A 16,368-nucleotide genomic window follows, 5' to 3' on the forward strand; every position below is an offset into this window, starting at 1 on the left:
TTCTAATTTTCTTTTCAATGTTATTCTGCAAAATATTATTAAAAATGGGTCAATGAAATCATTTGAAATTCAAATTTCGCGCCAAACACAAGGCTGACACAAGCCAACTACGTACATAAATTTAAAAAAATTTCAACGCTTTTTATTGACCGAAAACGCGATAAATACTCGTCCTAGAGTATTTTAACTAACTGAATCGCAAATTTACGTCTAAAAACCACATTTCGAATTTTTTCATTATTTTTGAAACAAAAATGGCTCAATGAAAACGATTTTAAGTGATTAATTCCATCAAGTGACCCAAAATCGGTCAAAATTTGATAATTTTAGCCCCGAATTGAGGTTATGTTTTGGTTGTGATGCTGCAGTTTAATGACATCTGTCACGCGACAAAGCCAACTGCGTAAATAAATAAAATATGTTATCAGTGTTATCATTTATCACCCTTATCAGTTATTGGTATTTAAAACGTGCGAAATAAACGAAATAATGATTAATGTTTGTTTTTTCTTTAATCTAAAATCCCACTTGACAAAAACAAGCACTTCCTCGGAAAAATCAAGTGGGTAGGAAGTAAACACAAAACTTGATAAAAATTTAGTTGTAAATGAAAAATCCCCGTTTTTGTTGACTTGTAATTTAATAAATATGTGATAATTTGGGCTATTTTGCACGTAAACAGCCCCCAAGGTCACACTCTCCAACTATTTTTGAGCAATAAAAATAGACCTATTTACCTGCAGTCCTATCAGTCAACAAACTATCAAGATCTGGGTCTCTGCGGCTGAAATCCTTGTCTGAAATGAAGGGAATTAGCTCGTCTTCAGCCAAGACACCTGAAATCGCACTTTCAGTCACGCAAATCGCCAAAATTCGGCCTGAATACCTCTTTCAGAGCCCACATTTTTCACGAATTGTTTCACTGCTGAAACATACTCCGGGGGCAGTTTCGAGAGCCCCAACGGCACGAAAAACACCCCCAGGAGCACCAAGTAGACTATGACATACCCCGAGATGTTTTTCGCTATGAAACTAATGACAAGGAACACGAAAGACATGCCGATGCAAAACTGAAAAGTGAGGTTATTTCCTGTGATTTAGCGTTTTTACCCACCGAAGAGGGGCTGTCTTTGCGCAGGGCTTTGAGCGAGAGCACCACGTCGGTGAGGTCGGCTTTGAGCTCGTCCAAGGCCTCCAAATGGGGGGCGCCCCCAATGTCGAAGCAGGAGTCCCCGAGGAACGCCACCAGCGCCAGGAGGAAGACAGCCCCGAAGAGCCTCAGTTGCAGCTGAATCGCGAGCCTGAAACACCGGAAATAGCCCCAAATTGAGACAATTTTGACAGTTACCAGAAGAAGAAGTTGAGGGCGAGGAACACACTCAGGGTCAAAGACACGTCCTCCCAGCTCAGGATCCTGTACCCCAATTCGAAATAGGCGTCAATTTTCGTAATTTCGCGACTTTTCTTCGGTTTTTCCCACAAAAAGCGGATTTTTCGCGTGAAAAAATCCATTTTGTTGACACTTGGTGACCTTGAAGGGGTGATTTCAGGAGTGTTTGAGGGAAACTGCGCGCATTTTTTACCAAATCACTCGTGATTAAAATTTGTGCTTATTTTGACGATTTTCAAAGAATCATTCGGTGGGGATCGGATCACGCGACTGCGCCCCACCAACATGCGCGATTTGTGAATGGAGGCGAGATTTGCATCGAATGGGGCTCAAGGGCGCCCCCAAGGGCGAACGAATCGATGAGTGAGGCCTTGATTTGGTGTAAACAATCAAACATTTGTTTTAACAATGACAGATGTTCAAATTTAGCGCCATGTTTCTAGCACTACCGCTGCGATGAAGTCGTCGGCGTGTTTAACCGATTCAGCCAAATTGGGATTTTATCGACCGGTAAACCACGCAATTGACTGATGGAGTCGTTTGGGGTGGGATTTATTTACCAAATTTCGGGTTTCAAGGGGTAAAACTCGTAATTTTGTTAATTTAATGACACAGGTCTACCATGACGATTAAATCGTGGGCCCTCAATGACAAAGACGACTGGCCCAGTGTTGCCATATCTGGTGATTTTTATGCTAGTTTGTTGGTGCTTTGGTGAAAACTTTGTAAATGTAACTGCAGTTACAGCAGAAATTAATAAATTTGAAGTTTTTTTGCATTTTTTGAGAATTTTGCACGTTTTTTAGCCAGAAACGTGGTCAAACTTGCACAAAAAAGCCATAAGCCACCAGATTAGTTAAGAAACAGTTTTGTTTCTTTTTTGGCAGAAAATCATTAAATTGGATCAAAATAGCCTTTTTCCTCGCGTTTTAGTACACACGTTTTTTTAATCAGAAACAAAATTTCGTTGAAAACCAACTGAAAATTCCCTAAATTGGGCCAAAAATTGTGTTATTTTTGCATTTTTAAAATTTTTAGCAGGTTTTTGAAATAAACACGCAGTTATTTGAAAAAATTTAGCTAAAAATTTAACAAACTTTATTGAAATTGGTATTTCCTCGATTTATTTTGTTTTTGAACCAGCGACTTTTTATTTGCAAAATCTTGTCAAAACATGTCTAAAAATTACTAAAATTATTTAAAATTTATTCGATTTAGCTCGTTTTTGAGTGAAATTTTGACAAAAAATAGGCCGAAAAAAGCAAAATTTTGTCGAAAATTACTTTATTTTTTTCAAACACTTTTTTGGGCTAAAATCTCAGTTTTTTCATTAAAAACAAATCAAAAAGTTTTAGTACGTTTTTTAATCAGAAACAACTATTTTGCAAAATTTCATTGAAAACAAACTGAAAATTCACCGAATTGGACAAAAAATTTGTAATTTTTATATTTTTACAGTGTTTAGCACGTTTTTGAAATAAACATGCAGTTTTTTGAAAAAAATTTGCTAAAAACGTAACAAACTAGATTGAAATTGGTATTTCCTCGATTTATTTCGTTTTTGAACCAGGGACTTTTTATTTGCAAAATCTTGTCAAAACATGTCCAAAAATTATTTGAAATTTATTCGATTTAGCTCGTTTTTGAGTGAAATTTTGTCAAAAAATAGGCCGAAAAGGGCAGAATTTCGTCGAAAATTGTATTACTTTATTTTTTTTAAGCCTTTAAAGCACGTTTTTAAACCAAAATCTCAGTTTTTTCGTTAAAAACAAATCAAAAACAGTTTTATTTCGTTTTTTGTCAAATAAGTCACTGAATTTGATCGAAATGTATACCTAGTATTTTGTTTTTTTTCCTCGCGTTTTAGTACGTTTCTTAGTCAGAAACAAAACTATTTTGCAAAATTTTTTTTGAAAACAAAATGAAAATTCACCAAATTGGGTCAAAAATTGTGTTATTTTTACATTTTTAGAGTGTTTAGCACGTTTTTGAAATAATTACAAAATTACAAAACATGTTTTAAATTGATGTTAATTCGTTTGTTTTATTCGATTTAGCTCGTTTTTGAGTGAAATTTTGTCAAAAAACAAGCCGAAAAGCACATATTTTTTTCGAAATTCATGTTACTTTACATTTTTCAAGTCTTTAAGCACGTTTTTAAACAAAAATCTGAATTTTCTGTGAGATTTTGCAAAACAAACAAACAAAAAAACAAAATCATTTTTTTTCAAGTCTTTTAGAATGCTTTTCAAATAAAACGCAAAATTTTGTTGAAAACAATCCAAAAATCAGAGAATTGGACCAAAAATCGTGTTTTTCATGTTTTCGAGCACGTTTTTTAATCAGATTTGCAAGAAAAACGGAAACCGTTTTTCAAAAAAAATTTCAGCTGTTTTGGTGAATTTATTTTTTTTCAGCTGGCGACACTGGATTTGCTTTGTTTTTTTTAAAACACCAGGCACCTACGATTATTTAAAAGACTTGTGACGCGCAAAATGTGATTAAAATTCTTATTTTGACGTTTGAGTGCGCAATTTGCATCGAATGGGGCTCAAGGACACTCCAAGGACAAACAAATCGATAAGTAAATCTTGATTAAATAATCAAAAATTTATTTTTCTAATTCAAATTTAGCGCCACGTTTCTAGCAGCACCAGTTCAATAAAAAAGTCGCCGATTCATTCAAGTATTGGATTTTATCGCCCGATAAACACGTGGACATTTGTGTGAAATTTATTTCAAAAATCTCCGAAATTTCGTTAATTAGTAATAAGACAGCTAGCTCTACCAGAGCGATAAAATCGTGGGCATGCGAAATGACAAACACGGCTTGCTTTGTTTTTTATTCAAACACCATGCACCTATGATTATTTACAAGATCGGTAAAAAATACATTTGCAATGTTATCAAAGGTACACGAAATGAACTTACGTAAATATAAAACTTTATTGGAGGTTAAATTACAATTATTTCTTATTATACCAATAAAAAAGTTATATTATGAATGAACAGTTCTACAAACTACAAAAACCAATGAAAAAAATTACGACCTAGTTAAATTCCTCAGTTGTGTAACAAACCCATCATTCGGTCGAACACAACTTCGTGCATTTTTTACAATATTATATGCATCCAAAAAATTATAACCGCGAACTAAAATCAAATAACCTATGACAATGGAGGCCGAACGGCTCACACCGGCGTTACAATGCACTAGAATATTACTCTGTCTTTGCACAGCATTCTCGATAAAATCGACACTTTGGGCGAGGACCTCTTCCAAGTCCGTCTCCGGTAGATCCAAACACTCGACAAATTTGCAATTTTTCCCACACTTGACTTCAATTCCGACACTGAGAACGTTTTCAATACAATAATTTCGCAAAATTTCCGAATCACAACAATCCTGTGACCCCAAATAGATAAAATCGGTGATTTTAGCAGGGACATTATCCGGTTTAGTATCAACAACAAATCCAAATTTTTTCCGGTGAAATGGCGTGGTTTCTGGGCCACACTGTATAAATTTCTGACCATCCAAGTGTGTCAATATCGTAGAAGTGGGCCTCAAAGTGTGCTTTTTCGAGCGCAATTCGTCCAAAAAACTCATATTTAAGACTAAAAACTACTTTTTCCTAATATTTAATTGGTTAGTTGGGTGAAGCTGAGCGACTCCTGGACTTGCTGCGTTCTTTACTCGGGGAGCGTGACCTTGACCTGGAGGCCTCCTTCGAGCGTCTCGGGGACCTGGAGCGCGACCTTGACCTCTCAACCGACTTCTTGCGCGAGTTTGATCTCGATCTATCAAGCGATTTCTTGCGTGAGTTTGACCTTGATCTGGATTTGCTCGGTTTGGGGCTCGCCGATCTGGACCTGCTCTTAGACTTGGAGCGGCTACGAGACTTGGAGCGGCTACGAGACCGACTACGACTGCTGTACGACCCTGACCGTCTGCTACGCTTTCTATCCTCGATCAATTTAATTCGTCTACCGTTCAATTCGGTATCGTCTAGTTTCTCAATGGCGTTTTTCAGGTCTGAATAGGAGGCGAATTCGACGACGCCCTCATTGCGGTGCTGTTTATGAGCGTCGGCATAGGTGACTTCGCCCGCTTGTCTCATGTAATCTTTCAAATCTTGCCAACTAATGCGCGAGGATAGATTTTCGACGATAAGTCGATAATTGGTTCTTGTGGGGGGACCGTAGCGTTCATGGGAGCGGTGGTCGCTGCGGCTGGACCATTGGTCGCGACCTCGGGGAGTCCCTCGGGCCCGTTCGACAGTCACACGCTCCCCTAAAAGTTTTTTACCGTTTAATTCATATACAGCATCGTCGGCATCGCGATGATCATCAAATTCAACAAACCCGTAGCCGTTTTTGATGAGCACGTCCCGCATGCGACCGTAGCCCCTGAAAAAGCGCTCTAAGTCCCGTTCGGTGGTCCCGTACGGCAGCCCCCCGACGTACACGCGAGACCCTACCATCTTTGCTATTGGCCCCCTCGATACACTGATCTATCGTACGAGACGTCGCAAAGATACAGACCGTATGCGGGGACTGTCTTTATTCTGTCGTTCCAACTGCGGTGCGAGGGCACTTCCAGCATCAATTTTACCTCTTTAGGGGTTATTTTACCTTGGGCTAGGGCTACCAACGATGCCACCATACGACGTACCTGGCGAAAGAAACACTTTTACAACGGATACCTTGCATGGGAAGCCATTTTGAAGCGTTTCCCTCCAACTCCACCGGCCATTTTGAGGTTATGAAACGTGTCCCAGACAAAAACAACGCTTTTACAAACACAACAACTATACTCACTAAAAACGATATTTACTTGAATTATCCAATGGCCCTCACACGATTTTCGACGGTTTTAAACACTTTTTCGGAGAAAAAACACCGAGATCAAAGTCTGCACGGAAATTACGAAAATTCTAGAGTGACGCAGCACTACCAACCTAACCGTGACGTCACCAACTCAAACACACAACCAAACACCGGAATTATACCAAACCGACACAACACAACCCCACTCCCAAGTGACACAAACCCAAAAACAGCCCCTCTACACTCAAACAACCCACAAAACAACAATTACACGATTTCATTCAACGTGGTTAAGTTGCCAGTCTGGGTCACAAACCGCGCGCAATTTAAATCACACTCACATGGCGGCTATAAAGTGGTGTTTCACCCCTCAGTCTGACACAAAATGGGGCCAAGTGTAAGAATCACACTCCCTTGACACTTTCCCCACAAATTACACACATTTTCGACTAAAAAACCCCAAAATGAAAGTCTGGAGTAACACTACCAACCTAACCACAATTCCATCAATACAAAAACACAACCAAAGACCGAAATTATAACAAAAGGAGACACCACAACCAAACCCCACGTGACACAAACCCTAAAACAGCCCCTCTACGCTCAAACAACACCAAAAACGACATTTATTACATTTCATTTAACGTGGTTAGGTTGCCAACCTAGGTGACAAAAGGCGCGTAATTTGAATTCCACCCACCTGCCGGTAAAGAAAACCCGTAGCTTCGACATAAATATTGTAAAACTGGTAATTCTCGCGGGTCCCTGTCGCCACGGGGGGCCAACTGTAGGGACTATAAGTTGAGGGCCCCCCGTCGCAAATCTCAACCCGATTGACAAATCTCCGGGTGATTTTATCAAGCTCGTGTGATCCGCGCCCCATAAAGGTCCGAAAATCGTGCATTCCTTCGAACAATTTCGCCCCTTGTCTCATTTCGTCAATATTGAAAGAGTCGCAACTGAAATTGACCGTTATTTTGTCTTTTTTACCCCAAAAAACTGTCTTACTAGATGAATAAACACCGTTGGTACTCCTCAATTGGTAATAAATTGAATAAAGTCGCGTTTTCTAATATTTCGGTCTTTGCGGTGGCTATCCGGTAGAGATAAGTGCGCGAGATGGGGGTATGTCGACAGTGGAAATCGGGGGGCACCCAAAACGTCTTAATCACCCTAATTGGGACCTCATTTTTGGTGAAAAACCGATTAAGACAAATCGTGATCGTCTTGGGTTCATACTCGAGCCCATTCGCCCGGTAGAGATCCACATGACACGTGGAATTCAACGCGTGGACCCCAGAATCGGTCCTGAAACCACATTTTGCACGTGTTTTTCACACTTTCAGTATTTTACCTGCTAGACAGGAAAACCGCAGGGTCATTAGTCGGGTTTAGCTGTTTCAAGGCCATCTCGAGCTGCCCCTGCACGGTGGACGGGTCATCAGGACGGGGAAACCTCCCGGTGACTTGTCTCTGAGCCCCCCTAGAATTTTTTTTACAACGTTTGGGCACCAATTATGAATGAAATTAATACTTAAAAGGCGTCCCGATGTAAGAAAAGTGCAACAAGTAGCGGTTCAGGGCCATTTTCGTGAAAAACATCGCGTTTTGTCACATGTGAGGTTATGTAACATTGAGGTTATGTCACAAATAAAAAGTCAATAACGATGATTGGGCCCCAATTATGACTCAAACTAACTCGCGAAGGAGGCCCCTATGTGCGAAATGTGCCGCAAACAGCGATTCAGGGTCATTTTTGTGAAAAACATCGCGTTTAAATGTTTGTAAGGTTATGTAACATTGAGGTTATGTCACAAATAAAAAGTTGGATAACGATGATTGGGTCCCAATTATGACTCAGACTGACACATGAAGGGGGCCTTGATGTACAAAATGTGCAGCAAGAAGCAATTGGGGCCCAAAACATCCCTTTTTTTCGCAAATGTAATTTAACATTGAGGTTATGTCACAGAAATAAAGCTGTTTTTAACGATTAGGTAGCAATTAGTATTGAAAATAACACACGAAGGGGGCCTCGTTGTATGAAACGTGCAACAGCAATTTGTTTTTTTTTAAATGTGATGTTATGTCACAATTAAAAAGTTGATAACGATGATTAGGCCCCAGTTATGACTTAAACTGACACATGAAGGGGGCCCTGATGTACGAAATGAGCAGCAATTAGCGAATCAGGGCCATTTTTGTAAAAACATCGCGTTTTAATTAATGTGAGGTTGTGTCAAATAAAATGTTGTTTCTAACGACTGAATACCAATTATGAGTGAACTAATACGTGAAAGAGGGCCCCGATACACGAAATGTGCAAAAAGTCGCAGTTCAGAGGTATTTTCGTAAATAACAGCTTCTTGTGAATGTGAGGTTATGTCACAAATAAAGCTGTTTTTAGTGATTATGTAGTAATTATTTTTGTAAATAGCACAAGAAAGGGGCCCCAATGTATGAAACGTGCAGCAAATGGCCATCCAGGTCCAATTTTGTGAAAAAAATCGCTTTTTTTTCAAATGTGAGGTTATGTAACATTGAGGTTAAATCGAATAAAAAACTTGTTTTAATTAAACAAAAACTTAATCGCTATCGGAATTGGCATCACTTGACGCCGGTGTACTCTCCTCGCTCTCAGATTTACTCTTCTTTTTCTTGTCTTTGGGTTTGTCACGTTCGGTATCAGACCCTTTCCGTTTCTTGCCTTTATCATCATCGCTATCACTACTCGAATCATCATCCTCGATAAATTCCTTGCTTTTGACTTGACTCGGCTTAACCGACGGCATCGACGTAGTTTTCTTCTTCGTGGGGGCTTTCTTCTCACTGGACTTTTTCTCCTCGGATTTGGCGCCCCCCGACGCCTCATACTCCTTCATCGCCTTGTTGTACTCCTCCTTGGCCTTCGCCGCTTTACCCTCCCACTCAGACTTGTCTTTTAACTCCTTCCACATCTCGCCCCCTTTCTTCGCAATTTCGGTAATCTTAATCCCGGGATTATCCGCCTTGATTTTATCCCTCATCTCATTCAACCATAACATGAAAGCGGTGCTCGGCCTTTTGGGCCTATTTTCATCCTTTGATTTGGATTTTTTCGCGCGTTTTTGACGCGGTTTCTCCGAGACAGTTTTAGTCTTCTTCTTCTCTTTCTTCTCCTTTTCCTTCTTGTGCTTCTTCTTGTGGTCATCACCGGAGCCCTTTTCTTCGTCCTCCTCAGACGTGGAACTCGGACTTGAGTCAAACTCCTCTGCAACGTCACTCTCATCCTGAGGGGGCTTAAAATCTTCATCAGTACTCTCATCTTCACTAGGACCATCATCATCATCCTCATCGCGTTCCTGCGCCTCGGCCTTCACCCTCTCCAAGTACGCATCGGGGGCTGCTTCATTGTCCGAGTCCCCGAAATCGTCATAAGTGCCCCCTTTATCATTCTTACCCCGATTTTTAATATTCAATTTTTTCGTTGTAATAAAATCGAAAAGTTTGTTGTATTCCTCCTTTTCAATGCTACTAAATGTGTGCACAGTCCCCGATTTGAGATGAATTTCGAAATCAAAAGACCGGGTGCTTCCCCCCCCACGGGCGAAATTCACCGAGGCAACCTCCTCGAACCGGATATGAATGGGGGGCTTATGGACGTACATGAAACCGCGTTCAAGGGGGTACAAGTACCCGGCGGCTGCCTTGAACGAACAACCGATAGCTGGGGTACCCGAATGCCCCACGAAGCCCCCAGGACCGGTCAATTTCCGATTAATTATCACTTTCATGACTTTACCCAATACCTCATACGTGGGGCCCGACAATTCCTTATCCAACTTGCCCTCATACTTGTCTTTAAGCTCCTCACTGAAATAATTAATTAGACAAAAATTAAATTAAATTAATTGTAATTACTCAGTGAATGGTAACTCGATTGAAGTCTCCTCTTCTTGTCCAAACAACAAGACTAAAAAGTGGTAACGTGTTTGGCCCTGTTTTATGGGGGGGTCAAGACTCACGACGAAAAACATCTGTCTGTTGTCTTTATGGGGGAGAAGAAATAGACGCAAGACAGTCGACATGGGGATTTTATAATCGAAAGTTTTCCCATGTAATTGGAAAAAAGTCTGGAAGATTTTAATATCGTAGCGGCCACTGGAAAATAGGGTTTTTTGTTTTGTCAATCTGGGGGAAAAAATACTTACCGTGGGGTGAGACATTGAATTTCCCTAAAAATGGCAATAGCGTCCCCTGAGACACTAATAACGGAGGCTTTTTTCATGACTTGCTTCTGGAAGGCCTCCACGGGGTCCACATCCCCGGCGAGCTCATTCGAGGGGATGAAAAAGCGCATTTCCATGAGACTCACGGGGGCGTCGTCGTTCTAAAACCGATTATTAGTGGCTGGGTGAGAGAAGGGGGCCCCCACCTGGTGGAACTCCATCGTGATTTCGTTCTTCCCCGCCGTGCATTGCGAGACGTGGTTGAGGGGGATTTCAAAGGCGCTGTTGTGCCCCACTTCGAAGCTCAACACCGAGCCGTTGAACTTGGCCGTGCCCCAATTCCACCCCTTGAGACTCAATTCCTTCTCCAACATGTCGATTTTGTAGGTCGTGGAGAAGAATTTCGCGATTTTTTCCTTTTCGGAGTCCTTGAAGCCGATGAAACGGTGCAAGGAGCCGTTTTTGAGGAAGAGGCGGAGGCCCAAAGACCCGGCGAAGTTCTGGAAGTTGACGGCTTCAAAATCGGACGCGGGGATTGACTCCACTTTGCCCGTTTTTGAGTTCTTGAAAATGATGTTTTGGTCGGTCATTTTGAGCTTCCCGCCGGTCTGAAACACGAATTTAGGAGAAAAGTGCAAGAAATGAGGGGGCACATACCATGCAGCCTTTGACTTCGGCCGAGATGTCCGAATATTCCAAGAAATCCATTTTGGGGGGCCCGCCACCAAATCTAACCCAAATTCACTCACACTTAAGTTCAATACTTGCAGTTTTAAGAATAATTAACGAAAAACTAGCACAAAGACACAAAACTTGGCTCAATTATTGTTTATGATGCTTTTTTGGGTTACTATTTTTTTGAGGTTATGCCGCCATTTGTCGCATTTCGTCAGGGTGCCAACACAACCCCGCGAAATTACTAGAAAAAAGTTGGGAGTTTTAAAAGTGTCAAATTCAAAATTGTGTTTTTTTAAATTAACAACATTAAAATGCAATGAATTCTTTTCAGTCTCTAGCTTGGAAATGCTTAAGCTTTGGCCGAGGTGTCCCGGGAATTCACATTGTGGGATCACTCTACAAAAATAACTAAATTTCAGTCACACATTCAAATTTGCAAATTATTAACGAAAAACTGGCACAAAAACACAGAATTTGTCCCATTTGTTTGTTATGATGCTTCCTTTTTGGATTTATTTCGTCAGGCTGCCAACACAATCCCGCAAAAACACTAGAAAAAAGTTGGTGGTATTGGCTCAATTTTACACAGTCGGGTTTAATACGTCCAATTTTTAAAAGAATTAACGAAAAACTAGTACAAAAACGGAAAATTTGTGCTTCTTTGTGTCACGATTTTTGCCATTTGACGTAATTTCGACCTTGAAGTCAGGTAACTAACACAACCCGCCAAATCACTAAAAAAAGGTTGGCACTTTCAAGCGCGGTAAATTCAAAATTGCTTTTTTTTTTAACTAATCACGGACTAAAAATCAATGAATTTTTTTTACTCTTTTTTTAGAAGAATGTAAAAGGTGTAATAACGTGTCATTTGCAATTTATAAAGCGAAATAAATTTCTGCTTGACTTGAATTACTTTGTAGCCCACATAAAACGTATCCAGTTTCAAAAATAATGTCACTTAACATGAAAAATGCTTTTGTGGTCGGAAATAATGCGACTGAAAACCACAAAACAGTCAAAATAAAGAAAAAAACATTGTGGTCGCTTTATCTGAAAGTTTGGAAATTATCGTAAAAGTTGGCGGTTTTGGGGCCATCATATGGGACATAACACGAAATGAAGATTATTTTGTTAATTTTTTTTGTAAAAAAATGTGTAAATAAACTTTTAGTCGTTGAAAGGGATCATTTTAAGGTGGCAACCATGCAAAAATTCAAACAATCCTAACCTCAATCTTCCCTAAATATTATTTTTTTCAAATAAATGTGTACCCACGTAGTAAAAAATAATTAAAATGAAACATTGGGTAGCAAACATAAAGATTTATGTCATTATTAATGTGATTAAATTTGTTCTAAATGTTACTTTTTGTGTGAATTGATTTCGACAACCTACTTGATGCACATTAATATAAAAACGAGTATATTTTGTTTTCCTATAATTTCAAATATTGAATAATTAGAGAAAAAATGAGGTAATTAACACAATAAATACTATTATTTTGTATTTTTTTTTGTAAAGCAATCTCTTAAGTTAATACCTAATCAATAAAATTTTGTTTGGATGCCCAAACGTTGATCAAAGTGGTAGGTGGTTTAGAAACTGTCAAACTGAGAAAATCCATTTTTATGGAATATTTATGAAAGACTCCTTTCTCCGGCGTTCAATGGACAATCGCAGGTTGATGACTTTTTTCCTTCCGTCAATGACAGTTGTCTGTCAAACCCGGCCTAGCCAATCCGGCGTCGCCGTTCCGGTCACATGACCCGCGACTTGTTTATTTTGAGCATCAGCATCTTGATTTCAGGAGAGGCGCTCATCGAGTGCAGTGGTCGTGTAAGTGTCTCGTCGCGAGTTGCTGAAAAAATCATCGCGTTTCAGTTTCACGCAGTTTTCAGTCGATATGTAGGAAAAAAAACCACCGCGCGAATGGCTACGAGTGCAGTTTTGTGACCTGAAAAATATTCTCCTCTTCCATTTGCTCGTCTTGTATGTAGTTTATAAAATGCTGGGCGTCTTGAAGCGACGTTGGAAACCCAAAAGGTGAGATATTTTGGGAATTGCTGCGACCTTGACGCTTTTTTACATCGCCATTTTTAAAATAGACCACGGCAAGAGGCGATTTTGACCAAATTTATTGTGAATCATTGGGGAAAAGTAGGCTGGTTTTCCATTTTGCAATTGTTACGTTTATTATTATTGATCCCGGTGGCCTGGTAATGCCCCCCGCCCTCCGCGATGCTCAGCTGTTCCACTGTTGATATCTTATCGATCCGGGGAATCTAACCTCAAACTTCAATTAAAATGTCGATTTTCCCTATTTTTAAGGAAATTTGGGTTTGAGGAAACAATAAATTGATAAGGTGATAAGATTATCGCAATTCGTGGAGAAAATATTGGATGAGTCCAAAGGGTAGCTCAGTGGGAGGCTTTAAATAAAGTGGGATGAAATTTATGAGTAAATATTGAGGGTCAAGAATGTGAATGTGGGTAAAAATAGCTCATTGAATTAAATCGATTTTTGTTTAAATTAAATTAATCGTAAATGCAAGACTTGACCTGATTTAATGGGAATTTATTCCATTTTTGATTGTTTTGTGTGATAGTTGGCTTTGACACTTTGACACCGTGTATAAAAGTAGGCTTTGACTGTTTGACAGACAACACCCTGTATAATATTGTATCAAATTTGCAGATCTGACCAATTTTTAATTCTTTTTGCATCGTTTTTTGTTATTTAATAGACGTAAGAGTTGGCTTTGATAATTTGACAGAAATCTTCAAATTATTAAGTTTAGGTTATTTTTTCAATAACAATTAATTGGAAAAAAGCGATTGTTTGTTTTATTTCATTAACTATAAAAAGTAGTCTAAAATTAAAATTTTGAGCTTAGCAAAGAGTTGGCTTTGATATTTTGACAGAAAACATTTAGTTATTTTATTCTTAATTAGTACTTAGTTTATTGAGGAAAATATGTTATCTATTAATATAATAATAGTTATTTTTACAATTGAATTAAAATTAAATCAAGGTCTGACCTGATTTTAATGGGAATTTATTCCATTTTTTATTGTTTTGTGTGATAGTTGGCTTTGACACTTTGACACCATGTATAAAAGTAGGCTTTGACAGACAACACCCTGTATAATTTTGTATCAAATTTGCAGAAAAACTGCTCTGTTGTGACCAATTTTCAATTGTTTTTGCATCGTTTTTTGTTATTTAACAGATATAAGAGTTGGCTTTGATAGTTTGATAGAAATTTTCAAATTATTAAGTTTAGGTTATTTTTTCAATGACAGTTAATGGAAAAAAGTGATTGTTTATTAGTTTTATTTTGATTAACTATAAAAAAGTTTTGAGCTTACCAAAGAGTTGGCTTTGATATTTTGACAGAAAGCATTTTCGTTATTTTATTCTCAATTAGTACCTAGTTTATGGAGGAAAATATGTTATTTATTAATACAATAATAGTTATTTTTATAATTTAATTGAAAATTAAATCAAGGCCTGACCTGATTTTAATGGGAATTTTCAATTTTCCCATTTTTCTATTGTTTTGTGTGCAGAAAGTGCGATAGTTGGCTTTGACACTATATGTATGTATAAAAGTAGACTTTGACTATTTGACAGAAATCACCCTGTATATTATTATAGAAAAACTTTTTCAAAATAACAATTTTCTATTGTTTTTATTATATAAAGTTGGCTTTGGCAGTTTGAAAAAAATTACCCTAAACATAAAATTTAGTTTTCTTTTTTTGATAATTTGCTTGTTTTTTAATTAACTAAAAAAACTGGTCTAAAATTAAAACGTTAGGCCTAACAAAGAGTTGGCTGTGAGATTTTGACAGAAACCACCATGAATAAGAATCTATAATGTCAAACTTACGTTATTAGTTAGTAGTTTAGATGCAAAATGTGTTATTTATGAATAAAAGAATAACAATTATTATTATTATTTAATTAAAAATTTATTTATTTTTGCTATTTTTATTGTTTTATGTTGTAGTTGGCTTTGACAGTTTAACACCCTGTATATTATTGTATCAAAGTTGCAAAGAAACTCTTCAAAAATAACGATTTTCAATTGTTTTTGCATTTTTTTTATCAACCATAAGAAACCGTTCCAAAATTGACATTTTGAACATAGCAAAACAACACAGTTAGCTTTGACAATTTGACAGAAAATGCAATGACACACATTGTAAGTTGGCTTTGACAATTTGTTGCTATAGTATCAATAGTCGTTGCCAAGATGGCGGCAATGACAATGTTTGTTGTCATGGAAACTGTAAATGGTGGATTGCCGTTCTAGGGCGAAAAATCGCATTTTCGTCTGAAATTCGACACTTTTCACGCCCGAAAGACGAGACAGAGGGTAAAAAAATATTTTCATGGTTTCGTAACAATCGTTCCACTCGAAAGCCTTCGAACAAGTCAACTCTTTTGTTATTTTACCATCGACTATATAATTTCTGATCCAATTGTAATACAATAATGGTGGTAGTTAGACGGGCAATGAATATTTATTTGATTTTTTATGCAACAGTTGCCACCCCTGCTGCAAGGAAAAGACGGTAACAAGAGAAAGGCGTTTAAGTACAGTGCTGCCAAATGTGCATTTTATTGCATTGTAAATAAGAGGAAGACTAAACAGATGAAACTGGGGAAAAAAACAAGTCAAGTTTGCAAACCTCGTAAAAAAAATTAATACGAAAATAGTTTACGAGGCGATGCCGAGTATTTTATTTATTGTCCGTAAAATGGCCATTTTGATTTATGTAAAAATGCAAATGAAGTAAAACCTGGGTCACTAGATCTCACGATTCCCATCATTGTTTCACATTAAATATCCATACTATTCAAATTTTTGCGTTTTTTTTTATCAAAACAATGAGCAAGGTCACGTGTGAGACATCCGGCATATTGTGCCAACTGCGAAGTTGCGGATATCCCCAAATAACCCAAGAAAATTCCAACTTTTTCCACGCATTGCGTGGCCCACAATTGCAAATGCAATAACTTGGAAAGTGGATATACAGAGTGTAGGTCGCTGAACTCGACTCTCGTTGCCAGACAGCGTGACGCCTCCACTTCTCTCAAACGCGAAAAAACTTTGATTAATCATCACTCATTCGCAAACAAAAAAAAAATCCGCGAAATTCGGGGTCTTTAACTGGTATGGAAGGCGTTTTTTCGGGAATTTGGAGACTATACTCTGAATTATTATCAGGCAAAAGAGGGATTTTCGCGAAATT

General features: G+C 38.3%; 5 protein-coding genes and 1 pseudogene across 6 annotated transcripts in view; 1 reads left to right on the forward strand and 5 right to left on the reverse strand.

Annotated features, from left to right (window-relative positions):
- The window catches only part of LOC123012271, a 4,120-nt pseudogene extending 1,851 nt beyond the window's left edge, over nucleotides 1–2,269 (reverse strand).
- Nucleotides 2,270–4,220: 1,951 nt separating this feature from the next.
- On the reverse strand, nucleotides 4,221–5,000 carry LOC123008916 (dual specificity protein phosphatase 19). Its single transcript, XM_044404980.1, has one exon. It carries the CDS (start codon nucleotides 4,998–5,000, stop codon nucleotides 4,434–4,436), a length of 567 nt encoding a protein of 188 aa, XP_044260915.1. The 3' UTR covers nucleotides 4,221–4,433.
- Nucleotides 5,001–5,040: 40 nt separating this feature from the next.
- On the reverse strand, nucleotides 5,041–5,874 carry LOC123008905 (serine-arginine protein 55-like). The gene has a single exon (XM_044404968.1). The coding sequence runs from the start codon at nucleotides 5,872–5,874 to the stop codon at nucleotides 5,041–5,043; it is 834 nt and encodes a 277-aa protein (XP_044260903.1).
- A 5-nt stretch (nucleotides 5,875–5,879) lies between these two features.
- Nucleotides 5,880–8,775, reverse strand: LOC123008898 (tRNA pseudouridine synthase-like 1). The gene is made up of 5 exons (XM_044404958.1): nucleotides 7,755–8,775; nucleotides 7,575–7,703; nucleotides 7,229–7,528; nucleotides 6,921–7,179; nucleotides 5,880–6,065 (listed from the first exon to the last, which is right to left on the reverse strand). Exons 1-5 carry the CDS (start codon nucleotides 7,820–7,822, stop codon nucleotides 5,880–5,882), a joined length of 942 nt encoding a protein of 313 aa, XP_044260893.1. The 5' UTR covers nucleotides 7,823–8,775.
- LOC123008890 (FACT complex subunit Ssrp1) lies at nucleotides 8,772–11,791 on the reverse strand. Its single transcript, XM_044404944.1, has 5 exons — nucleotides 11,086–11,791; nucleotides 10,635–11,036; nucleotides 10,411–10,589; nucleotides 10,121–10,360; nucleotides 8,772–10,072 (listed from the first exon to the last, which is right to left on the reverse strand). The coding sequence occupies exons 1-5, from the start codon at nucleotides 11,134–11,136 to the stop codon at nucleotides 8,806–8,808; spliced, it is 2,139 nt and encodes a 712-aa protein (XP_044260879.1). The 5' UTR covers nucleotides 11,137–11,791; the 3' UTR covers nucleotides 8,772–8,805.
- A 1,105-nt stretch (nucleotides 11,792–12,896) lies between these two features.
- The window catches only part of LOC123011170, a 97,660-nt gene continuing 94,188 nt past the window's right edge, over nucleotides 12,897–16,368 (forward strand). For both annotated transcript variants that reach the window (XM_044408494.1, XM_044408502.1), the window contains exon 1: nucleotides 12,897–13,149. In XM_044408494.1, the coding sequence (XP_044264429.1) occupies nucleotides 13,112–13,149 (38 nt within the window). In that variant the 5' untranslated portion in view covers nucleotides 12,897–13,111. The remainder of the gene's footprint in view (nucleotides 13,150–16,368) is intronic.

Source organism: Tribolium madens, unplaced genomic scaffold, assembly GCF_015345945.1.
Source record: "Tribolium madens isolate multiple individuals breed KSU strain unplaced genomic scaffold, Tmad_KSU_1.1 Scaffold_19;HRSCAF=116;Tcas5.2_LG9, whole genome shotgun sequence".
Lineage (NCBI taxonomy): Eukaryota > Metazoa > Arthropoda > Insecta > Coleoptera > Tenebrionidae > Tribolium > Tribolium madens.